The 25637-nt window shown below is 43.8% G+C and overlaps 1 protein-coding gene across 2 annotated transcripts; it reads right to left on the bottom strand.

Annotated features, from left to right (window-relative positions):
- Nucleotides 1-233: 233 nt before the first annotated feature.
- epha2b (eph receptor A2 b) lies at nucleotides 234-23073 on the bottom strand. Of its 2 annotated transcripts, none has more exons than XM_084554216.1 (17): nucleotides 22937-23073; nucleotides 22295-22374; nucleotides 20100-20748; nucleotides 10464-10619; nucleotides 9785-10144; nucleotides 9429-9559; nucleotides 8903-9074; nucleotides 8718-8817; nucleotides 8020-8075; nucleotides 7799-7924; nucleotides 6919-7116; nucleotides 6762-6823; nucleotides 6337-6546; nucleotides 6048-6197; nucleotides 5696-5889; nucleotides 4618-4773; nucleotides 234-3258 (listed from the first exon to the last, which is right to left on the bottom strand). In XM_084554216.1, exons 1-17 carry the CDS (start codon nucleotides 23019-23021, stop codon nucleotides 3150-3152), a joined length of 2994 nt encoding a protein of 997 aa, XP_084410342.1. In that variant the 5' UTR covers nucleotides 23022-23073; the 3' UTR covers nucleotides 234-3149. The 2 variants fall into 2 exon arrangements, with proteins under 2 accessions (XP_084410342.1, XP_084410343.1); XM_084554217.1 differs by having other exon boundaries at nucleotides 6931-7116.
- Nucleotides 23074-25637: the final 2564 nt, after the last annotated feature.

Below are 25637 nucleotides of genomic sequence, written 5' to 3'. Positions count from 1 at the left end.
CATCCTCAGACACCAGTGAATAAACAAAGACATTTTTGTTGCTTTTTGGAGGAGGTGAACAGCCCCCTCTTGTGAAATTCATGACCTTGCAAATGGAAATTTTCAGTAATATCTGAACTTTTGTGCTGGGGCTTGTTTTATAATGTTTTCAGAAATGACGGGTGGTAAGATGGATGGTAAGTTAATAAATTGTCTGAGATAATGTTGATATGACTCATCATTTCATTACACCTTTTACATTTCCCACATCAGATTAGCTGATGGTTTGGTTCGTTCTAGACGCCAACAGTTGCCTCGCAGCGATGTTCTCATGACTTACAGCTGATGTGAGAACGCCAAGTAACCACAAGCTCCCGTTTGAAAGCAACACGTCACACTCTATTCTTCATTTTTCTGATGGACTTTTTTTTGCACGATTTTCCTTCTATGAGAAGCCAAACATGTCCATTTATTGACAAAAATCAAACGCTAAGTTGCAAGAAATAAGAATAATCTAACCTAATCAAACAAACCAGTGACTGTAAAAACAATCAGCTCCTGAAAATGGTGTCATATTTACCTGTGGTTTTCATGACTTACTGTACAGGACTGAGGTCAAGGGTTGTTGTGTTTTTGACGCAGTAAAATACACTCGAAGGGTTTGGCATTTCCTCCATTAAGTTACTCATTCGTGAGCTTACTTGGCACCAACAGTTGTCTTGCAGTGGCGTTCACACGACTTAAGGTCAGTGTTACAACTTCAACACCAAGAATTGTGTACACGAACTTTCATATCGTGTCCAAAGTCTCGTGTGTAAGCTACTTTTTTTTTTTTTTTTTTTACAGGGGGACATCACATCACATTAATGATGGCTGTGTTACACTCAGTATCCTGGGAAGCCTTTAAATGAGCCAACATGAACAATACCAAACCCAGGTCCCGACACAGTTACATGGAACGCGGCCATCATTAATGCCCTTGCCTTTCCTGGTTTGACACTGATACAGTATGAGACACTTTATTGAAGTGACAGAAAAATGTTGCTGCAATGTAAAGGGCTGTTTCACCGTACTTTTCTAATTAATAACAGGAAAGTTCATGGGAGAAGCAAGTGTTCTGTCACACACCGGGTCAATTCCCCTGGCAAGAATTATCGAATCGCAAATCACGGCTTTTCATAAAACGAAACATCAGAGTTAAATCTGAGATTGTCAGGTTTACTTTTATCCCATGAGTTAATATTTGGTTGAGAACATAATAAACTTTATCAGGATATTGTGTGGACATCATTAATGACGCACTCATGTTTGGTCCACGTTGCACGTAGCAGCATCATAAGGAAATCCAGGTGGAAGTATAAACATCCTGGCATCATTTTAATAATAAATAAAGCATTCCTGTGCTCTGGTATGTGTCAGTCATAGAACAGACATTGCAAAATTCATTTTAAGACTTTATTGCTCCACAAATGCAACAAAGGCAATTTCAGGTATGAAAATTTCAGGAAGAAAAGAGGGACATTAGAGCTTTCTTTTTATTATTATTATCATTATTAAGAGTGAGAGAGCAGACTCCAATTATAAACCCAGCTCAGTGTTTATCAGGATAAATAAATAAAAGTTAAAAAATAAATAGACTATTAAATACAGTATAAAACAACAGGCAAAAAGGAAGGAATTGGCAAAGGAAGGCTGTTTGATGAAGAAGCTCTCAAAAGTGGTGAGGCATCGCTTTGGAAAGTGATGGGGACTTAGAAAAACGATCAGTCTGGCAAAAATTTACAAAACGTAACTGCAACCAATAAACCGGAGTAATAAACGAAAATCCCTTTTCCAAAGATGGGCCTATCTGCTACAACAGAATTATAGATACATTTGAAAATACAATAAAAATTCAAGTACAGGAACATCAGTAACACAATGATTTGCAGTCATCAATTAAGAGCACTGGGGGACTCTGTCCACACTACACCAGAGAGCGGTTTCATTTAAAAACCGGGCTCTCGCTGATCTTCCATGAAGAGGCACTTTAATGTTTTAAATGTCCTGTTAAAGTGTTCCTCAAGCCAACAGAAATATAAATTAATATTTGTAAAGCTTGGAAATGAGACATTGAAATTGCAAACCAAACCATTGCTAAAGTATGAAATCATCTCAACCACAATCATTCTTTTTTTCCTCGGGTATTTATTTATTTATTTTATTTCTGTCTTCATTGCCGGCACACTAATAACAGCTGCGTTCAAAATCAAACTCATTAATGCAATTTCCCCTCTTTGACACAGTTTTATTTGGTTTAGGATTTGGAGAGTTTTTGCCCTTTTGTTTCTTACCATTTCCAAGACAAACCAAGATCATCTGATTCTTGATCCAAGTGCTACATTTTAAAGTCTTATGTTTTTGGTAATTGCCCGAACACAAACAAGAGAAAAAAAAAAAGTCAATCTGTACACAAAGAGTACCTCATACATATCATCTCTTTTTCTTTTTATATAAGCATCACTTAGAAGATTATAGCTTAATGTCTGCACAGGGCCAGCAGTAAAAACACCAGGTCCGTCTGTGTTTATACACCTAAGCAACACCGTCTCTTTAACCCTGGGCCAGCTCATGCTCATTTCAGCCCTCTATATATATGCTCCGTCCTCATTGGACAAACAGGAAAATGGAGCAAAGTGCCAGTTAAAAGGAGATTCTGCGACATCGGTGCCAACCGCAAACTTAACCGAGGCTGCTCCCATATCTTCACACTATCGCTCTTCCCTTGTCTGTTCGATGCAACGAGCTCGGGGTGCAGTTTTGTAAAGCTGAAGCCTTTGCCTGGAGCGAATTGATCAGTTTGTGATGCGGGAATGGAAAATGCAAAAGAAAAAACAAATGCATGAGCAATAAAATGTATCTGTACAGAAGTAATTGATAATAAAAAATAGATATTTCAATATACAGAGTCTACTTGATACATCTATTGTTGTGTATTTGTTCCATTCCCTGTGGATAAGATTAAGAAATCAAAAAAATGTACAGTAAGTCAGTCTGATTGAGTTGGCCCGACACAGTTCTCTTGGCTCTGTTGCTCCAAAGCCGTCCCTGTAGTGTTGCTCCAGCTCAGCTTAGAGTCCAAAGGGCTGCCTGCTGCAGTGCCTGATTTTAATTCCCTTCATTTGCAAGGATCACACTGCAAATACACTTAGAGTGCTGGTCTGGTCCTTTAAACCCAAGATGCTGTAGGCAATTCTTTTCAAATGGCCCGGCAGTCTCACCCCGATGTTCTTAATATCCCTGTGAAAGAGAGACATGACAGTATATAAGATTAGCAGCACATGGACTTAGACTTTGGCCTCATTCCAACACTTTTCACGCACATCCTTCCTGCTTCACAAGCCTTGAAGTAATCACTGGCTCATTCGATGTGATGAAATGCCAGCCTGGAGCCGAATGCATTCACGTCTAGCTTGCTCGGGTAGGTGGGGGAAGCTCCAAGAGCGTCATCTGCCAAGGTTTGGATTTATCTTTGACATTAAAGGATATTATTGGAAGGGGGTTCTCTTTTCACGAGCACATGATGCAAACCTGCAAAAGCCCTGCAACACACCAGTCTAAAGTAAAAGCCTTAATTACAGCCTTAATTACTTAACGAGGATTCTCCCTGTTGACCATGAATCACTTGTCTGGCAGGCAGAGGGTGGGTTGTAAATAACTGCTGGTTTTGCAAGAGTGCTACCAGATGCCCTGAAATGGAAACATGGGGCCATGAAATCACACCATACTGTACGACGAATACTTCAAAAGGGTTTTTCTCCCCTTTACAGTCGGCCCATCTTCACAAGATCAAGACCCACTGACATACAAGTAGCATGGCAGAGGGGATTGGGGTTTTCTTTTTGGCTGGTCATGTGGTTAGAAATGGCTCTGTCCCTCGTTATTCCCCCCATAGAAACCTTATATTATGTGCTTCACTGAGGCCTTTTTTTCCCCAAAATGTTGAGTTCATTTCATTAAATTGCAGCTTTAGCACTCCTACACATCTGCAAAGATCTAATTACCTTCGATACTTTGTGATAAGTTCAGGGGGTGCGCTCTGAGTGCACCTCTTCAATCTTCCTAGAAATACAAACAAGGCTTCAAATTGCATCTATTTCCATAATCTCCTGTAGTTTCTCCTCCTTTACTCCTCTAAAGCTGAATAAGCCACATAAGGCCTTTGCCCTAAACAGGCAAAACTGGTGGTTTTCAGGGCTCAAGCAAAAGTGCTGCTCAGAGGAACTAGTGTGTGCGTTGGTGCGTGGAGGGATGAGAGAAAGAATGGGGAGAGGAAAGAAGAATAAGAAGAGCAGCAAACCACAAGCCACCACCACGAGCCTACCACAAATGAGCCCACTCCTTCTCCGTCCCTCCATTACATTTTCCATCTCAAACATTTTTCAAGTTGTAACTGAGGTTGGAGGTTTTATTGTGCGCAAACTATTCTGCTGGCTGTTAAAATGTAACATTTATAGGAAAACAAATACATAAACTAGGCGAGGGAAGTCTGTGACAGGCTTAAAAAAAAAACCATACGCATTGGTTATACTCATAATTTGACCACAAAATGCTCTTCTTCATGGCCAAGAACGTGCAAGAAAATAAAAACTGTCTTACTCGTTCTTCATCTGCAGGACCTGGTCCATGGTGACAATCCCAGCGCAGGTGAAGTTCTCGCTGTACTGGCTCATCTTGATGGACTCCAGCCACTCAGACACTGACCTGAAGGGAGAACCATCGGAGCCGCTGGTGCTGGGCAGGCGGATAGATACGCTGGCAAAGGAAAGCAGATTCAAACGATAATAATCAACAGGCTTTCCCACAACAAAGGGAGATGACTGAGGACTGTAATTATAGCACAGGAAACCAGTTGGTGATAAAAACCAGTTGGAGGAGTCAGGGCGAGAGCCGATTAACATATAAGCATGACAGGCTTTTGTCCTTTCTCACCGTTTCTGGCTTTAATGCTCCATCACAAAAGGCAAAATATGCATTCATGCACACAATCAGATGCTAAAAAGCTATGCTGTTCCTCCTGTCAGAGGTATGGCAAAGCTTTTGTGCCAACATTTCATTCAGTAAACTGGCAAGCAAGGCGTCAGTGTGTCCTAATTATTCCAGTAGAACGTCTTCAAGCCATTCCCCTTTTTTCCTACTGTAACCCTAAACATCCTGTAATTTTATTTCAAATTAAGGTTAATGTGGAGCTACAGAGCCCTTGTAAGTATTAAAAGCAAGAAAAGCCAAAATAGTAAGCATTAAGTCAGAAGGCAAGTCACAGATATCCATAAGTAAACATTTTTGCAGCTCAGCCCTCAAGGCACAGGCCTATCACTTTTATTGAGTGTGGCTGCACAGGGTAATTTGTTAACTTTTCTCCAAGATACAGTTTTCTGACAGTTTTTGAGTCTACAGCTCAGATGGCAGAATGTGGTCACCATTAAAAACTTCTTCCCTTCTCCACTTCCCTTTTCCCCTTTAATGCAACATAAGTAGATACCATCAACCAGAAGTAAAATTGAAAGGAGTCAGCAGAATTAAGACTATGAATAGACTTTATATTTGCTGTATTGCAGAGGGTTTGGTTACAGCTTTGTTTCTAAAAACTGGTTGCTGATAGTGGCAGCTACTGTCGGGCTAGCGCTGGACAAATATGCATTATAAGCTATTTGCTTTATATGTAAATAAATCTTACCGTGGGTCAAAGTCTGCAATGGCCTTCAGGGAGTCTGGGCTCCGCAGCAGCTTATCCAGCAGGCTCACGATGTCTCCAAAGCGCGGCCTCTTGGAACGATCCTGGAGCCAGCACTGCAGCATCAGCTGGTAAACAGCTGAGGGACAGTCCATAGGGGCCGGCAGCCTGAACGCCTCGTTAATAGCCTTCATCACCTGCAAGCAGCACATTGGGGCACTAGTTGGATTTTTTGTCACCGGTGGAATTCTTCAGATCTATGTTAATTTTTTTTATTTTTTTTATTTTTTTTTAAAAAAAAAACATCTTTTAACCTTAGAATTAAAAATGAGGTTAAAATAAACAGAACAATTACCTCATGGTTACTCATGTCCCAGTAAGGTCTTTCACCAAAAGCCATGACCTCCCACATCACAATTCCAAAACTCCACACATCACTTGCCGAGGTGAACTTCCTGTATGCTATCGCCTCTGGAGCTGTCCATCGAATTGGTATCTTACCTCCCTAAGAAAAAAAAGACAGAACTTAATTAAACTAAATATCACTGAGACTTCTTAAAACCCCTGCTTTTCCTCGATCATGACATGACTGAGGTGGATTTTAAAGCTGCTTAAAGCCACCAGGAAGCCTCATATCGACTCACGCTTGTGGTGTACGTCCCCTCGGGTTCGTCCTCCAGCACTCGGGACAGACCGAAGTCAGACACTTTACACTCCAGGGTGTTGTTGACCAGGATGTTGCGTGCAGCCAGGTCGCGGTGAACGTAGTTCATGTCAGAGAGATACTTCATGCCTGCAGCAATGCCACGAAGCATGCCCACCAGCTGGAAGGAGGAAAACTCCCCATCATGGTCCTGATGGGAGGAAATAAGCATACATCAATTTTAGTTTTTGTGCCAGATATCCAACTCAACTCAACTCTCAACTTTATTAGTTAACTGTGATAAAATAACACTGAATGATCCAAGAAAGAAGAAAAACACTCCTCATTGCTGGTCTTTCACAGCTTGTCATATCAAGCCATGTCATTATCATGATCATGAGCACAAATGCTTTGTGGCGGACTTACCTTAAGGTACCTGTCCAGTGCTCCGTTTTCCATGTATTCAGTCACGATCATTGCATGTTTAACTGCATGAAAAAGAACAAATTAAGTGTCTGAAATGGTCCAAAGCAGGTGAGAAGATAAGCCGAGGAAAAGTTTTTTAAAAAGTCGCATAACTCACAGAAATCCTTACATTTGGTGACCACCCCTTCCAGACGAATTATGTTCTGGTGGGTGAACTGGCCCATGATGGAGGCCTCACTCAGAAAATCCTGCCTCTGTTTCTCCGTGTAGCCAGGCTTCAGCGTCTTGATGGCCACCGCCACCTCTTTCCTCCCCGGCACCTTCAGAATACCACGGTACACCTCACCAAACTCCCCTGCAGGAAAACAAAATCACAGAGACAATTGTTTTAAAAAAAATAAAATAAATCAGATCCCAAAGGAGTGTGCATTTGATCATTTGATACGTCTTCTTAAGTTTCTAGCTTCAGGTGTTGGCTGTGCAACAGAGCGAAAATGAGGAAGTCTCTGTGGCAGTTTTGCCCGAGGCTGTCTCACTGGCTTGGTGTTGAGTGCCTACATTCTGCATTGTGTAATTGCTAGATAGCCTGTGGTGTGGGAGCATGGGAATCAGCTGTTATATGAGGAGAATGGGGGGGTCACATGGTCGTGGGAATGGGGGGTGAAAAAGGATGTCGGTTCAAAGGGTAAAGGTGGTCGCACTTGAATAAACGTATCATCTACGAACGATGTGTGCAGTGCTCATGAAGGTGTTCCGATATCCTTCCAAAACACTGTAATTGTGTAAGTGTTCATGTTATCTTGAGCCAAAACACATAGATCCCAATGCCAAGAGTTGCCACACAACAAAATGCCTCAACTTGTTGTGTAAGAACTCAGCCAGATAGATTTTAATCTCACAAAAGTAACCACTGTCAGTCAGGCTGTTAAGCTGTGGAAAAAGCACAGTGTAAACAGAGAATTTGGGGACTGGAAAAATCTTTCAACATGTCGGAGTTAAGCCTCACAGCAGATTGTCTCAGCAGGGTTGTCACTCACCAGCTCCAATGACTTTCTGTTTGCTTATGTGGCTGGGATGGATTTCAGTGGCAAACTTCAGGACGGCTACGTTGGGGTCCTCATATGTATGTGGATCCACGTAGGTCTTTAGAGGTTTCAGTTGCTCTGTGAGGCAAAGAAAGAAGTTTATTTTACGTTGACAAATAAACAAAATGAGATTCATATGTAAGACAGTGTAAGACAGAGATATTTCTTCCTACCTGGGCTGGAGAAGTAGGTGTCCTCTGGTCCTTGTCTGGTGTGAGAGTTTCTTTTCCTAAATAAAAAGACCCATTTGCAAATTAGTTTACAACTATGACAGAAAAGGTTATCTTTTTGATATGTAATTTGCCTGGTTACATATCAATAGCACATAGAAGCCTTTGTAACCATTTCTCTAGATGTTCTAAGGATTTCAATAGAGTCCTGATACTGAGAAGCGGCTCTTTGATAAATGCTGCTGATAGACAGTGTTTGGCGAGTCGTTTTAAAGACTGAAAGGCAGACAAGCAGGCAGGAGGGAGGTGGACAGGCGGGCAACAATCTCCTACAGTACAGGCCCAGGTCACCTCCACAAAGTGCCTGCGGCCTGGTACAGAAAGAACCAAGCGCCTCTTATCACCAACAATGTGCCACTCTGGGCTAATTTCCTTTCAAAGGCCCCAACACTCACTAGAATGTAACCATTGAGCAATGACAACGCACATTCAGTGCGAATTCCTTCCCTGTGAGTGCTGCGACACAGATCCAGATAAAGAGAATGTTGGCCAAATGATGAGAGACAGGGAGAGGTGAGGAAAGAGTGAATGCAAAGGCCATTTGGAGGCCCCACAAAGGAAAGGCAGAAGAATGACAGAGGAAACCAGTGAAGGAGGGTGTATTCTGACCGATTAACAGGACAGAAAGAATGTCTACTGACCGTCTGCGTAGGAATAGGACCACGACCACTATGAACAACATGACCGCTCCTCCAATGGCCGCTGCGAGGATTATTGCTGTGTTGTTAGGAGGATGGTGTCCTGGAAACGAAAAGAAAACTTAGATACACATCAGGGAAATTCCATTCACGAACACAGCAAGTTAAAGCGTGGTTCTTTTCTGTACCTTCAGGCAAGGTCTCAAACTGTTCCTCCACGCTGGATCCTCCAGTGACACTGTCACTGCTGAGGGCCTGCACCCTGAACAGGTATGGTGTGCCTGGCGCCAGATTGCTGATCTGTACGGAGTTCTTCTCCAGTTTGAGCACACTGAAGGTAGTCACATCCAGGTTATCATCCTGGGAGGCAATGGAAGGGGTGTCAGAGAGAAATTCAGTCAACACAGTCAGAGTTACTACTGAGGTCAAAGGACAAAGTCATTTTAACATTTAAATCAGTTGCATAGATTTATGATGGCCTGTGCTCCTCTCTGAACATAGTCTGTAATGAGTTTAAATTTATGACTTCTCATCAGATCATGAGCTTCATATTATGTCTTTAAATAATCTTGTTTAATAGATTTACATATGAGGCATATTCAATTATTAAATCTAAGCAGCTTTGATTGTTGTACAGTTGTTAATGTAAAATAACACATGAGATTAATAGTTTAATTTCTAGATATTACAGGATAATAAACAACAGTGGCATACCTTCTTGCGGTAGATCAGTTCATAACGAATGGGCCGGGACTGGGCATGTGATCGAGTGGATACATCCCAGGAAAGGGACAAGCTAGTTGTTGTCCTCTCAACCAGTCTCACTGAGGTAATTTTGGGGGGATCTGCGGACATGTGGTGGAGAATATGTGATTTTTATTATGTGAAAATAAAAAAAATAAAAAATAAATACAGAAAATATGACTTCATCTTGGTGTAATCTGACAGTTCATTTCATCACACTCCTGCAGCGATTCAACCTGCAGACCTTTCACCACCTCACAGATAGCATCTATCATTACTGTAGCAGAGATAGCATCACACCATTGCCTCATATCAGCAGTGCTCACCCATGTAGTTCAGAGATATAGTCAGAGCACTGGTGGGTGGTGGCCGAGCAGCCCGTGGTGTTGCCTGACTTGCGAACGTTGACACGCCGCTATGCGCCTCCACAGTGAAGGTGTAGTTGAGGTGAGCATCCAGGTCGCTTACTGACACCTTGGTGTCAGTCAGGCCCATGCTTGCAGGCTCATAGCGGATTCTCTCTCCACAAGGTTGACACACAGTGCCCTCACAGCGCTGGCACTCAACGCTGTATGTGATATCAGTTCGACCGCCAGTGTCTTCAGGTGGGCTCCAGGAGAGGAGGAGTTTTCCTGCAGAGATGTGGGTGGTGGTGGCCACGAGATCTCGTGGGGCGGAGGGGAGGCCTGATGAACACAGATTGGAAAATAACATGTAACATTAGATGGAAACAAGGAAGAGGAGAACCACAGGAAACCAATATGCAGGATTTCTTTTTGAGAAAAGGGAAAAGCTTGAAAAGGGTGATGTTTTGAATTTTACAGAAATCCTTAATGTCTGGTTTCACACCTTCAAAACTGAATTTAAACACCTCCATTCAGAAGTCTTTAGTCTCTTTTAAAGTGTGTCTATGTTAAGTAAAAACTAGGGAAGTCATGTATGTAGCATCACTTGGTAGCTCATTGACGGCTAACATTTTCACTTTATTTAAGTGATAGTTCTCACCTGAGCAGGGTCCAGCAGGGGGGTCAGTTGCGGCTCGGTAGAAGCCGTCCACGCAGGGGCAAGACAAAGCCCCGGAATCCAGCCGCTGGGTGTTGGTTGGACACGGCTCACACTTGTCACCAGATGCTTCAGCTTTGAAGAAGCCATGCTGACATTCTGCAAACACAAAAAAAAGACATTTGCATGAGCAGCCGAACAACACCAATAGTAACTTCGGGCAGCATCCCAAATGATACACCGCAAAGCCAGTTCCTCCAGATGATTCAGGCCTCTTTTACAGACCAGTAACGCTGTGCACTTTTCACTTTGAGTGTAACACATCAAAGTTGAGTGGACACGCCATTATGTCAAGGCTAAAGGTCACATTTGGACAAGAGACAGCGAGATGAGAGGGACAACACTGACTCTTCACAGTGTTGACTCTTTTCATTAAAACTCAGGAGCCCAGCCCTAAAACAAAAACTCTCTGCCTTGCCGGCACTCCTACTCTTTACTTTTTCAACCACCAACCCCCCTCTGCTACCGCTTTCTTACTGTCTCGCTCTCTCAACAAACACAACCAGTCATCCCACATTCCACGACAGTCAGTCAGTATTCAGAGTCGTGACAGAAGAGAAAGCAACAAGAAGCAACGCAAAGCAGTGTCTGTTCACACTCAACAGCCTGTTATACTTATATTTTCTGAGACCCACATGCAGACTTTTGAAACTGTATCGCCTAGACAAGATGGCACCTAATTTCACACGTCCAACTTGAAATAAAGAAGTGCAGGTAGAGGGTCCAGCTGTGCGTAGCGGTGCTGAAATACGAACTTAATACGGTGTGAAATCTTGGAGCGCGCGCCACAGAGAAGAGTGAAAATGAGACGGCACCCCTCTAACTCTTGCAGGAGCATTCCAACGGCTGCTGCTCAAGTCCTCACACCATCACACAGTCAGTCACATTTATGTATACACTGCACACATGCACCCACACCCATATGTATGCACAAAATACACGTACACGTACGCAAAGAACACTCGCAGACACAGGCAAATCTGACATCAGAAGAGGGATTATGTCCGCTGCCTGTCACCTGTTCATGTCCCTCTGCTGAGTTCATTCAGCAAACACATACATCTACAGTGTACACACATTTCCTTCCTTCCCTTGAAGTGGTTTGCCTGGAGTATTTAAAAACAGCTTGACAGATGTCACAAGATGTCAACAATGCAAATGAGAGTCAACATCTAAACCAAGAGACAGCAGAAGAGAAAGAAAGCAAGAATGAAAGACAATTTTGGCGAATGTAAAATGAGACAAACAGGACCTGATAGCCAGATGAACTGAGGCATGAGAGAGCATGCCAGAGATTCAAGTTAAAGCCACTGTCCAGGGAAAAGCAATGAAACAATAAGTCAAAGACAAACCCACACATGCGAGTTAAACAGCAGAGCCAAGGACAGAGACAATATCAGATTCACTCAGAGATATTGTCTCGCTCGATGGTTGCCTTTCACTGTGGCTCACATGAATGAAGTTCATCTGGAAGCCACAAATGACCACACATAAGACGGAAAGCACATGGCCACAGCTCCATTTAAGTCATATCAAGAGGATTTACTCGATTGACCATGAGTCTCACTTCAACTCTGCTTGGCTTTGTTCAACACTGCGGTTCACCGAGTTGAAGCAGAGCTGCTGTGAAGAGGTGCGTATTAACTCAAGAGCAAGACAATGATGGTGGAAAGAAAAATACTCAGCATGAGAAGAATTTTTAAGTTTGTCCAATAGGCGTGCATGTTACTCAATCCTCCCCTCAAGACAGTGTCTTTTCTGTTTTGGCCAGCTGTTTCTCTTAAGAGCCACTGCTACTCATTAACCAAAATGAGGCAGAGGACGGGCGAGGCAGCGAAGAGGTTGTATGAAGGAACAGAAGGCCCAAAAAAGAAAGAGGGGAATACTGTATCCTGCTGAGGACTGAAGAAAAGAGGGGCGAAAGAAAGGAGACGGGCCAGGGTGAACTCTTGCATTGAGAAGGGGGAACAGCTGCTGCCTCAAGCCCCGATTCATACCCCTACCTCTCCTCCTCGTAATCCCCAAATTCCTTCCTCCCCTCCTTTCTCTCCTCCCAGTCGTCACTAAAAAGGCGCCCAGCTAACCCATTAACATTGCTATTCACCACTGACCAGCAGGCAAGGAGAATGCCATGCCATTCAACTGCTGAAAGAAAAAAAACATACACACACACAAGCACTGCAGATGGGAATAGCCAAAATGCCACATGGCAACTGAATAGAGGAGGACTAGCCTCTTTTTGGCGCTACAGTGCTGGTTGCAATGCATCGTGGTCAGGCCTGCGGAGATGATGGCCTTACACTGCGAGTCGCCTCTATAATCAAGACGAATTCCAGTGTACACCACCCAACAGGAGGCCTGGCCTGTAGCAGAGCGCCTTCCCTGCAGCTTCAGTCTGAGCCCTGCACTCTACTATAAAGGTGAGTGAGTTTGTGTTTCTTTAACATGTGAGTCACAGTGACGGTAAATAAAAGTAGATGACTCTCTGCTGAGGTATTTAACGGGAGGATTCCTCGACAAAAGAGAACAGTCCGGGGAAAGGAAACTTCCCGGTTCCATGGAGAAGGTGGAGGGGGCTTTAGATTGTTGCTGGACACAACAGGAAGCAGGAAGTATGAGGCTGACGCAGCCTTCCTTCCTAGAGCAGCCAATCAAAGCATGGAAACACAGAGGAGCGTGACCAAGAGAAGAACCAGCGCTGAGGCCACCAGAGTCCTGACACACAATAATAACCAAAAAAATAAGTCAAAATGTGTTGGCCCAACATAGACGCAGGCACTTAACCCATGGCGCGGGGGTGAGGCACAAATGATCTCATAAACAAAATGTCTCTACCTCTTCTGAGTTGAAACATTTGACAAAGTAAGACTGGACATTTTTTTTCCATCATCCTTGCTACAAAGCAAGGAACTGTTTGTCATTAGAGAGGCCCCATGCGCCTTGAGTGGCTCTGTGTTTGTTTATTGAGAGTGAGTGCAGGGCCTGTTACATTCTGGGAGCCCGAGTGGCTCTGTAGTGGCAGCCTCGGAGGGACTCCCCCTCAGTTTGTCAGCTGAAGTTAAGATGGATGAGATGGCGACAGTGATGAATGCATGGTTAGAGAGGTGGATGAATGGGTAACATGGTGGCTTGACAAGAGAGATCACCCTCAGGACCGGAGGGGTAAGTGGTAGCCCCCACCATCCGCCACAATCAAGGCTTTTAAAAGGCAGAAAGGTCATGTCTGCCTCAGGGTAGTTGTGAGTTAAACTGTGCATGGCTTACAGGGAGTCAGTGGCCAAGTAAAACAAACACATGCTCACAGAGCGGAGGAGGAACACGGAGAAAGGTTAAATTCAGAAGTATGGCCAGTGAACAAAAACATCTTGGAAAAATAAAACCGACCAAGAAATAAATACAATGTCTAGATCTTTATCGGGGCAGCTCCCCAAAATATATACGGACACATGTTTGTACTTCATTTATTTCAATTCCCATCCCCCTCTTTTCAGCCTCAACTCGGACAGACCTGTAATTGCTATATGTCATGTCATTTTGTTTGTATGCAGAGTGACAACACGTCATTAGCATTTTGGGGGGTTCGTGTTGTGGTGGAACAATGGGGGTCTCTGATGGGGGAGGTGAGCTGGTAACATGAGCCAGAGGTCACCGAGGTAGAGGAGGGGAGGGGCAGAGGGGAGTAAAGGTGTAGGGGCTGGTGGAAGTGTGTGCATGTGCGTGGGGGGGGGCATTAGTCAAAGGGATTAGTTGACCAATGGAGCAGCTGTAAGGGCATTACATCTGTTTTACAATTGCTCTCAGGCTTTCATCTGGGGTTGTTAACAAACACAATAAATTCCCTGATCCCCTTTCTCCTCTCACTCCCTCTGTCCACTCAGACCCACTGACAGGAGGAGGGATGCAGGGAATGAAAACTGGAGTCAAGGAAGCAAAAAAACATGTTCAACAAGTTCTAAAGTAAAGCAGATTCTCTGAGGAAAAACTATTGTGGTTCCCATGATCGAACACAGACAGCTTCCAGAGGTTTCAGCTGGACCATAGCCATGAAAATATTGCCACAGTTTGCTTGCTGTGTTGCTCACCGGATCCAGACAGCCAGGTGGCAAACCCAACACTATTATACTACACCACGGCATGCCAGCAGGTTACATACTGGATGCCGACAGCCGTCTGCTTCCTGGCTAGGGGAAGTGGCCAAAATGGGACCAAATGCACCAATAAACAAAATGACTTATCAAGCAGTACAACAAAATGGAAAGCGGCTGAATGAGGTCCCTCAGCACTGACCGACAATGGAAAGCCCTGAGCCAACGGGTCGGGGAGTCACCGAGGGATTAGGTGACCTCCGGTTTCCGCTGTGGGCTCGTCCTGTTAGCAGTGAAGGGTGGGTGGTGTGTTGTGTTTTGTTGTGCTGGGGGAATGACTGACTGACACGGGGGAAGGAAAGTGCTGAGCTCACACAGCAGCAGTACAATACAATGCGCTTCACATTGCTCTAGTCTCCCCCACCAAAACACACACACACACACAGCCAGCCAGCTCAGGAATGTCACAGAGAGGAAATATGTCCTGATTCCACCAGCCTAACAATCACACACAAATTAAATAGCCAAGAAATGCTGAGGCTCAGTTATTTTAGATTAGGAAACGGCAAACACACAAAAATGGGTTGAATGGCACTAAATAAACGCATTTTGGTTAGAATTTTAACACGTTTTGGTTAGAATGACCGACAAATGATTAAAGCTGCATTCTTCAGTATTTTTATATATATATATTAATATAAAATGAACATGTGTGATATGAAAGGTGTGCTCTATAGTGACGCGCACACAAAAACGGAGCAGTTTCTCTTAGCTTTACAGAACTGTTTTAACCTCTTTAAACTCATTTAAACTCACTGGAAGGTCCGCCCTCAACAGGACCATCGGCAGATAGCTGCCTACACACCTAGCGAGCTCGAGGCTGTTTGCTAACTAGTTTACTTAACAGCTCCATATGGCAATAATATGCGAGACGCCATGTGGTTAGAAAGTCAGTCTGTGCAGTGCAGCTTTAAGACAATTTTGTTCTAAAGTCAAAACAAATTTACAACTATTCTTGCTAAACGCTTTGTTGGTTTTCCTATTTTTTATTTTTTTTTTACAGAGCATACTGTATCTATAGTACAGCGGGCTCAGTACATCTCGACAACTTTTACACTGTTCATACTTCCTCAACCACAATAATACAATATTCTGTAAGCTCCTTTAAAGACTCACAGGGCAAATCAGATCTCATCTGTGCTACGTTTTCTGTCATCATGTTTGCAGTAATTGCCAGTGTACTCTTCTCTAAAAAACGTGCCCCAGCAAGACGGTGGATGACACCACTTGAAAGTGTCTTCAGAGTCGCCCTATTATCTAACCAACTCCCTCAAGATCAGCCCGCTAGGCAGACGTTACCTTGGCATGAGATCTGAGAAATCCACAAATTCAAAGTAATCACAGTCGCTTTCGAGAGCCAAGGATGAAAAGGGAGAAGTTACATCCAGCATATAAATCTAAATGAATTGTCGGATAAACCTGTGACTTACAAAGTTTATTTTTTTCCTTCTGAGACCAGGTACAGGGCTCAAGAGTCGAGGGACTTTGGTGGAGCAGAAAATTTCAATGTGGGGATTATCCTTCTGGAGCGAGATGATTCCATTATGTGAAATCCACCTTAAGCCAACTAAATGAAATCCCTGAGATTTTGAGGAGTGGTGCTGTGTTTATGTGTCTTTGTACACTTTCCATCAGATAAGCTGAAATTGCACAAGACCTCGGTCTTAAAAGGTTTTGTGGTGATTATGATGAACCAGCTGGCTCCAGGTACAAGCAGATTTAAAGTCAATCTATTGGTCTGGAAACACTTGATCTCTGGCACTATGGAGGGTGGATTTACAAATGAACATTCAGCGATCCAAATCCCTACTTCCCCTATAAATCCAATCAACAAAAACAAAGAGTGACAGCTACAGTTTATATTTCACCTCCTTTAAATGTTTATGCCTGGACCACTATGTGAACGGGACAAATAGTTTTTCACTCCCCCTCAACTAAAACTCTCTGATTGTCAGCATTGTTCTAATTTAGCCTCTATTTATCTTTACGAGTCAGTCGCAGAGAAATGTATTTATCGGGCAGCAAGATGAGAACTGTATACAATCTAAATAGTCCCATCAGGGCCGTGTGAAACGGGATGTTTAAACTCTGCTGGTGTCATATTCATGACCTGCGCAACGGCCAAAAATAACAGTCACCCTGTGATTTCACATACAACACGAACACAACACGCGGAGAAAACGCTTTTTGTTTATCCCTTAGTTTGTTGTGCTTGGGACGGCTTGCGCAACAGTGTCTATTCTCTTGTATATATTGCCTAAAGTACAGCAAAATGATGATGTGAATAACGTGGTGAGATAAGAAATTCTCAAACAAATATGAGATGAGAGGCGGAAAATTGAGGCGAAAATATACAGAGTCTGCAGAGACTTGAATGATGCGGGGGCAGAGGCAGAGGATGGCAAAAGAGATTGCACAAAGGGAAAAAAAAAAAAGGCAAGCAGAACCAGTAGTTACTTCACTTAAAAAGCCCAAACACACCCAAGTCAATTACTACCCATACAAATCACTCACCACAGCGTGCAGTCACCCTACAACGTAGTCACCAAAGGTTTGTTACATCAGCTGAGGATGAGTCCGTAGACACGGACGCAGAGGGAAGGAGGGAGAGAAAATCGTTTACTGGAACCTCTCTGGCGAGGGCAGTAATGACTTTACTGGAACTCAGTGGACAGTTGTTCCACCAAGACACAAAAATGGCCCTGAGCAGTCCACATATTCCACACTATGTCTCCCCTTTTATATAAAGCCACATGCAAACCATAATGTGGGATTAAGTCCTATTTGTTGAAGCTTTAGGGCAGCTGATGAGGTGTGGAACTGTGAAAGGCAAACCCAGGGACCAGCCAGGGCAGCCCAGGATCCTTTGAGGGGTGACAAATCACATGAATGTGCACTGTGCCAAGGAGGATTATGGGTAAGGAAGGGCATGATAGGCAGCTGAGTCTGAGTCGATGAATGTTTATTAAGACAACATCCTGATCTAAAGCTGAATCTAGACAGAAAAAATAATTAAAGAAAGCTCCCACAATATTTTTAGTAATCAGATTAATGTTTGAGTAGTGAAGTTAAGTAGAGAAAAAAAAAAAACGAATAAAGAACACAGAGCCTTAAGGCCTTCCTCTGTCTTAGGGGAGTGTGATTGTGTTTAAATCCTGAGAGCGGTTTTCTGATCCACTGTATGACTGATTGTGTATTTTGAGAGCTGACATAATTGGTCCTGTAATGCTTTCACAAAAAACAAGAGCTCATTTTGTGCCTCGCTGTTGCTGACTGATATGATTTATAGCTGCCTTATAAATTTACATTCGCTGCACTGAACGCGCTGGTAGGTCTCTGCTGCACAGGAAGAGATGTATCTTTGGAGTTTGTTTGTCCGGTGATGGCCACCGAGAGAAGACCGCCACACGCCACAAACGGAAACCTCAACAGAGAGCTGAAGGAAAAAAGGTCCTAGAAATACAGTTTGACGGTCGAGTGATCTCAGAGCCAAAAATACCACAGCAGCGAGAGCTGATGAAGAGACAGAGACAAAAACCAGATGAAGTCACAGATTTCTACTCTAACGGGTCCCAAAGGGTCAGGGAGTTGTAAAACTGAGTGAACACATTGCGGAACATGGAAACTTTCAACCTAAGTAAGAAAAAGCACCACAATTGAAGTTTTGTGGTTTCTCTCTGAGCAGTTCTTCATACAGGAAAGAAGTGGGGAGAATGATTAACTGTGTGCCTGTAGGATACTCTACTTAAAGCCCTTCGAACCATTCATCTTGGCCCTTTGCTGCAACCCTGTGATTCATTTCCACCTTCATCCGCAACTGCCCTCATGCATCTCAGACCTCTCGTTTGACTTCATCCTGGTAGTTTTTGGGGGATTTCTTTGTTTAGTCTTTTTTTATGTGAGGTCTTGACCCGGAGCTGCTCTTCCCCCACTGGGAATTCCACAGGTCTGGAGTAATGTTGGGAGGCTCCACCTCAGCAAACTGATCAGGAATGTACCAACCAAGGGGGAGAGGAGGTGGAGGTGGGATCCACCGCCTCACGGGGGGAAACACAGGCCTTCATTGTTCTCCTACCTTTGCATTCCACTCCTCACCTCTCTGTGTTTTAAAAATCACACCCCTCCTCTAAACACAACCTCTCACATTCTGTATTACTTTTCTCTCATTCCTTCCTGCCTCTCCTCCTCCTCTGGCACCTCCCTAATCATCTTACCTGGCACTTTCCAGCAGCTAAAAACGATGTACTGACAAAAAGCGTCATCACTTTCATCGGTCTGCTGCCAATGGAAGGGAAATTAAGTAGCAAGGGAAGATTATTATAAGCTGGCTGATTGTGAATTCATAACTGTGGTCCAAGCTGTGTATTGGTGCATGATTAAGAATACTCATACCTGCGTTTGTGTATTTCAGGTCATGCATGTGTGTGTGTACAAGTTTGAATGCCAGAAACAACAGTAAAGGTGGAGCAGGTCTCGGGGCTGATGGGAGTCTTTAGGTGTTCAGTCATGGAACAGATCTCAACAGGCCCACGCATGCCAGCCTGTGTTGCATGTTCACATGCACTGTTTGAGTCACACACCCCAAAGCTGAGGATCAGTAAATTTATGAAAACAGGGGGAAAGGAAAGAGATGGATGCAGAAACGGATAGGGGGAACACGTAGCTGACATGCCCGTTCACGGTGGGCCTCTGATTTCTGTGATGCTTGATATGAACAAAGTCAGCGGGGCTCAGAAGCTTCCTCCCGCCTCCTCCCCTTTCCTCCCATCGGCCTTAAAGATGCTAATCCATCACAGTACAGTAGCCTCCCGGTGTCTTTGATCACTTTCAGTCACTATGACAGCCCTTCCCACAACAATAAAAGCCTTCTTTGCAGGACTTAAAACAGACCCACGCCATGACTACAAAGTCAAAGGACAACGAGTTATGGCTGGACTGCACAGCATACTCATATCAAGATAAGAGAAGAGATGATAATGAAGGAGCAGGAAATCACCTGATGCAATGTGGAAAATAATGAACTAGGAGAAGTGTTGTGTAAGGGGAAGTGTTTGAGCAATAAATATACATAATAAAGTATGCATGTACAAACCCTCATCTTAAAATCAAGACTGAAACTCAGAGCTTTAATTTTATAGGTGTCGGTTCAGGGTCAGGTAGGATGCCAGGACATGTACAAGTAGGCCTGAGCATTCCTTCCATTGCAGAGAAGCGATGTTAGCCAAGGGGAGAATTCCACTGAACAATGATAATAACACACATGATAAATATCCGCAATCTGCAATGCAAGCCTGTTTTACAACCTGTGGCAGTTAAGATGAAGGCAAATGGTTGCTTTAAAACACACACTCATGTGAAATGAACTGGATCAAGTAAAATGCCTGAAGGTGGAAAGACCTTTACAAGTAACAAAGACTCAAGAACATGCTCTTACCTTGACATGAGTCTTCAGCTTCTTCATAGCCTGGTTTGCACTGACACTGTCCAACTGGTACCACCCACTCCCCATCCACCGTGCAGTAGATACGAGGCAGCTCCTCACTGACGGCATTTTCTACGCACTCCCCGTTCACTTCCCTGAGGGCCTGGTTCTCACCTCCGGCCACGGTCTCAGGGAACGAAGCAAGGCTCTTCACTGTGGCTGGGCAGGTTTTGTAGTACACTCTGACAGAGAGAAGCGCAACACAGGCTCCAATGTCTTGAAACGCCAAGTAGAAACCTTTTCGGGACAGGTTCTCCACCACTCGTGTCTCTGTGTTGATGCGTAGATCATTTTTGCCAGTGATTTCATCAGGAGCTATGGTGGCCACTTTCTTAAACTGGCCCTTACGGAAGGTTGTGCCCACATCTGCATCCGACTCAGATGTGAAGAGGTTGAAGGTTTCCTTGCAGGTTAACGATGCTCCGTCAAATGAGTTGCAGTCGCGTACAATAAACTGAAGTTCCACAAAAACCCGCGAGGCCGATGGACGCCGCTGGATGAAGGTGGTGCGCAGCCAGTTGTCCTGATCACGTTCTCCAACATTGCAGACGGAGTACGTGTATAACTGAGAGCCGTTCAGAGTCCTCTGGACAACCTCCCACTGAAAAATAACCACAAAATCCAAAAAGGTTAGAGGTACGAACACTTATCCCTGGGGAACCCCTAAGCATGCTGGGCAAAAGCAAAACTATAAGGAGGTCAGAGTAAAAGTGGCACTATAGCACTTAACATGAAGGTTCAGCCACTGTAACTTGAACCTGGAAACAAAAACAGTCTGTGTGTGGGGGGACCCATGACCCTACGCATTGCTAATTACTCTCTCTGTATATTTTAACTATCCTTCACAGCAGTAACACATCATTTCTGGTACATGGGGAAGTGTACTTTATGAGCCTTTACAGTGTAAGAGTAGAGCAGACCTGAAAGACTTTCTCCAAGTAAGCATTTCTGACATTGCAAAGATACCAAATTATTTCAGATTCAGTCCTTCACATTCTCATTGGCATTTTCCCCAAATAGCGATGCTCCTTGCATACTGAATGTTGCCACAAGTATTTTTTGAAAAAAACTGACAGCATGTTTTAGCATAAACTTGGCTCATGAAGAACTACTGGCCCCCACAGAGGCAGAGGCTGTGGTTTGCTGTCTGCATGTAGCCACTGTGCTATTAATTAAAAGAATGTGCTTTGTTGGCCGAGTGTGTGGCTCTCCGCATATACTTGACGTACAACAGCAGAACCAGCACCTCTATTAAACAGCTGGTGGGCCTTTTTTATGAGGGGCCTTTAAAACTCAAAAATATTAATTAGCAAAAGCAAAGGTAGTTACATGAGAAAAAGTGCACAGTAGAAATGTCTCCAACAAATCTAAAAAAAGGCCTATTACTGGAAAAGAGAAACTAATGTGTCAAAGGGATTATTTAAGGAGTGAAGGCTCTTTGAGAAAGTTGGGCAAGGCTCTGTGAACAGCACGCCTGCACATGCCTCTGAGTCATCAGCACATGAAATGAGACTATTTACAGTGAATTTGCATGAGCCTGACTGGTCAATTACTTTGAAACCACAATACGGAGAAAGGCACACATTTGTCAGCTATACTGGCAGAAAGATAACCACAGCACTGGGGTGTAATAATAAATTCTCTAGACGCATCACCAAATGTAGACATTTTCCCCTGGTTGAAGGAAAAGGTAGGATTAGCTCCATCTAAAACCCCTCCTCTCCAAAAAGAGGTACCACATGCTGCAAACTTTTAAAAGTTAATTGCTCCCTAACATACAATTCTGGAGCTGAAGCCTCGAAACCACAAGAAGCCACAAGTATTCCCAGTTCAGAGCTAGTAGCTATTCTGTCTGCCTAAGCTTCAGTGTAGCCCAGACATGCTGTGAAGGCAACTCCTGATAGGATCCCATGACTCCTTCGCACATCCATACACAAGCAACCGTTTGACGCCGACTGCCAGGTTTATAGGAACCTGACATGTACACACGCAACGCTAACCACATATGTCAAATGGTCAAATATTTTGCACTGGAGGCTCTCAGCTCTGCCGGGTCCTTCCTGAGAAATGTCTCCATGCTGATTTATCCTAAGGCAAATTCCAAGTGGAAACGTGGGAGATGGAGGAGAAGCCGAAGCGATACTCACCCCTGGTTTGTCTCCCTGATCTAATGGCCATGTCAACCAGCCCAGTTCACCTCCTGTTGCCCTCATGTCCAAAAGCACCTCTGTGGAGACATGGGGAAAATGTCAGTAAATGAAAGAAACACTTTTATAGTCATTAAAAAATATAGGTTTATCTTTACTTGACACTGAAGGAAAATCTATTTTACTTCTACTGATTAAAAAAACTGATGTCTACAAATGGAAAGAAGACTTGTAGGCAAACCTTGGTTTAACTTTAAATAAAGTGAACATAGGAATAAAAGGGCTAAAAAAAAAAAGAGGAAAAAAAAGAAAAGGTCTGTGTGACCCAAAGACTTCATAGATTAATATTACTCAACAATTTCACCTGCTGTTGTTAAAAGTTCGGAGGAGCGCATGCACTCTGCACGCTCAACTCAGTTGATTATTAATAATCAAATATGAAACTTCAACAGAGACCTTTCATGCATTGAAGCGTTTTCATCAAATAAGCTTTAGATATTAAATGTCACACAAGAAAGAAAGCACGTTTGATGGTTTTAAAAGTTTCTCCACAGAGGTTTCCCGCATGGCACGCGTGCTTCCCTTCAATAAAGCCCCAAAAAGATTGAAAGTCGCCAGGAGCAGTTTCAAGAGGACACTCACCTTCCTTAGTTTGTAAAGTAATGAATATGCCGTTAATGAATACGTATGAAAATAATAAGTGTCTGATTCTTCCAAATAAATCCATTTCGGAAAAACTTTTCCTCCTTCGTCTCTCTCCGCTCCTGGGCTTGGCTGGGACTCTGCTCTCAGAGGTGAGCGCTGCGCTCTGCAGCTCATTCACAAACGCACGGCGTCACGGACTCCGCCCGCTGGAATGTGTGTGCGCGCGTGTGTGTGTGCGTGCGTGCGCGTAAGTGTTGGGGGTGGAGGGGAGGTGGCTCATGCCGCACGAGAAACTCCTGAATAACCTTTAGCGGCTGTTGGACGTTTCACAGTTTTGCGCACGTTTTGAAGGCGCGTCAACAAATCAACAAGATTATCATGACAGAAACGGCCTGCTGCAAGATTGAGAGCACTTTAATGTAAATAATGAGCCTCTGAGTCTAAGTCAACACGTTATGGTTGTGGAATTCTCTAACAATTGCTTGCAAATATTCCGGTCATTTTTAATTTTTAAATTTTTTGTTCTGTGCTCCGTATTTTATTGAAACAAACAACTTATTGGTATGTGGGTTCACTAAAGGCCCAAGCTCAAGCTATTAAAATGATCAATTAGTCAAAAATAATTTATTGATGCAACCTGTATAAAGTGTTTATTGTTTCCAGTTTCAGATCTTGATGTTTTTTTTTTTTTTTTGTGAAATCTCTGTTTCTAAACCTCACCTCAGTAATTAGCAAACTGGGATGTGCATTTCCTTTAAACTCTAACATCTTATAGATAATTATTTAACTTTTGATGTAAAAAAAAAAAAAAAGAAGACTAACTAATAATGACAAGAATCCTTAAATGCTGCCCTGATCTCCTGAATAAATGTAAGTATCAGCTAAGTATCCACACGCAAAAGAGGTTCAGTTTACAGGGAGCACATGAAGGCACCACTGCTCACAGTTTTGCCTACCTGGCAGCCAAGCAGCCTGCAGAATCATTTGCATGAGATATTGATTTAAAATTATTTGCCACACTGAAAGAGACTAAGGAGGGAAAAACAGCGAGCAGCGCTTTACTTGACGTCCCTTTGTTCTGAGCATCCCCACATACAGAGGTAGAGCAGTTGTGACAAGCGGAGAGAGATGTATTCATATAAGCATAATAGCATCTCTGAATGCCAGAATACAAGAGTACAGCTGGCCTACTGATAGGCCATCATCATTTATGGGAAACATCCCAAAAATGTAGCACCCCGCCAACCCTGGAGATAGACAGTAGTCAAGTTATGAACAAAAAAAAAGGTTTAATCTATTTTCTCAGTCTCGGGAGGGTATGTGGGAGTGGGTGTGGGGGAGTCCAGTATGAATATGGGGAATTAGGAAAAGTCCTTTACCTAGCAACTGCTGCAGAGTGGAATTCACTGTCAGGCTTTATCTGGCTTGCTTTCATTGTTTGTTGCCCAGTGTTACTATGGCAAAATGTTGAGCAACGGCCATAGAAACGATAAGGAGGTGCTGTACTTTACATCTTGCTTGTCCCCCTTTCTCGTATATTTAGTGAATGCAGCTCATAGCCAGAGGTTCCGTACCTGGCAGAGTTTATACCCAACTGTGTTTACCTTTGAGCACCAGTCTTGTGCCCACAATAGATGATTACAATACAGTGTGTCACTGATTGGACATGGGTTGCTCTCTCAAACACACACATGCATTGTTGTTCACACACCTGTGACGCTGACACTGCGAGAAAAGAGCTGGGCTTCTGCTGGAGCAAGGGCCATGTCCCACACTCTCCCTTCAGCCCCCCATCCCCCTCCAGTTACACAAAGCCTCCCTCAAACCACCAAACCACAGAAGAACGCCGTGGCTGAGCGTTTGAACCCCTTAAACCACCCGCCCGCCCTCTCTTCCACAGCTGCCTTCACACTCCGTCTCACTTCTCACACCTCGTCCTCAAGTTGTGAGAGGGAGAGCGAGGGGAGTTATGGGTTCAGGTTCATGGTAGGATGTGCAGAGTCAGGAGGGGGAGAAAGAAGAAACCTTTGATATCACCCATTTTCCATCTTGATGTGAGTCGTTAAAATGTGCTTGAGGTGCTATGTGCATCATCAGACCTGTTGAATATGCATTGTTCTTTGTAGTGCAGCACTAAAAGCTAATGCAGGATGTAAAATGAGAGCAAAAGTGGACTGGGTGTGTGGTTTAGGACTGGGGTGGAAGTGTGTGTGTGGGGGGGGGGTAGATTGAGGTAATGTGTATGTCTTGGGGGTGCTGGGAGGGCTGCCAAGCACAGGTGTAAAGCAACTATAGCAGCAGTGGCGGATAGGCAAACAGCAGGGCCATTGTTCCCATGCACACACACACACACAAGCACACACACAGCAACAAGTGTGGCCCAGACCAGCATATGTGAGAACAGGGTATTGGCTCATCTGTTAGTCTGATTAGCCATATAACCTGGCACTTCCATCTCCTGCAAATAACCCCCCCCCCCCCAACACCTGATCCTTTTGATCCTGCTATGTTCAGGATCAGGCCTGAGAAAGTGGCTCCATGTGCCTTGTCAGATCTACTGCTACCTAGATAAGGGAGATGGTGATAGTGGTGGAATTAAGAAGCAAGTTTAAGGTACGTCAGACTGTTTGTACAGATGAATTGCAAATTACCTGGAAGCTACATTCAGAAGGAACTAGTCACAGTTTAAAAAAAGAAT

The sequence above is a fragment of the Chelon labrosus genome (genome assembly GCF_963514085.1).
Source record: "Chelon labrosus genome assembly, chromosome: 10".
Lineage (NCBI taxonomy): Eukaryota > Metazoa > Chordata > Actinopteri > Mugiliformes > Mugilidae > Chelon > Chelon labrosus.
Note: the sequence above shows the minus strand (reverse complement) of the source record. Positions and strands in the feature narration are given on the sequence as shown.

What these genes read in the sequence shown, in the direction of transcription:
- epha2b (XM_084554216.1), bottom strand. Translation starts at nt 23,021, where the DNA reads ATGGATTTATTTGGAAGAATCAGACACTTATTATTTTCATACGTATTC. An exon ending in ATCAGGGAGACAAACCAGGG is followed by an intron (nt 20,749 to 22,294) that starts GTGAGTATCGCT and finishes GTTATTTTTCAG; the next exon opens with TGGGAGGTTGTCCAGAGGAC. An exon ending in GGGACATGAGTAACCATGAG is followed by an intron (nt 5,890 to 6,047) that starts GTAATTGTTCTG and finishes TGCTGCTTGCAG; the next exon opens with GTGATGAAGGCTATTAACGA.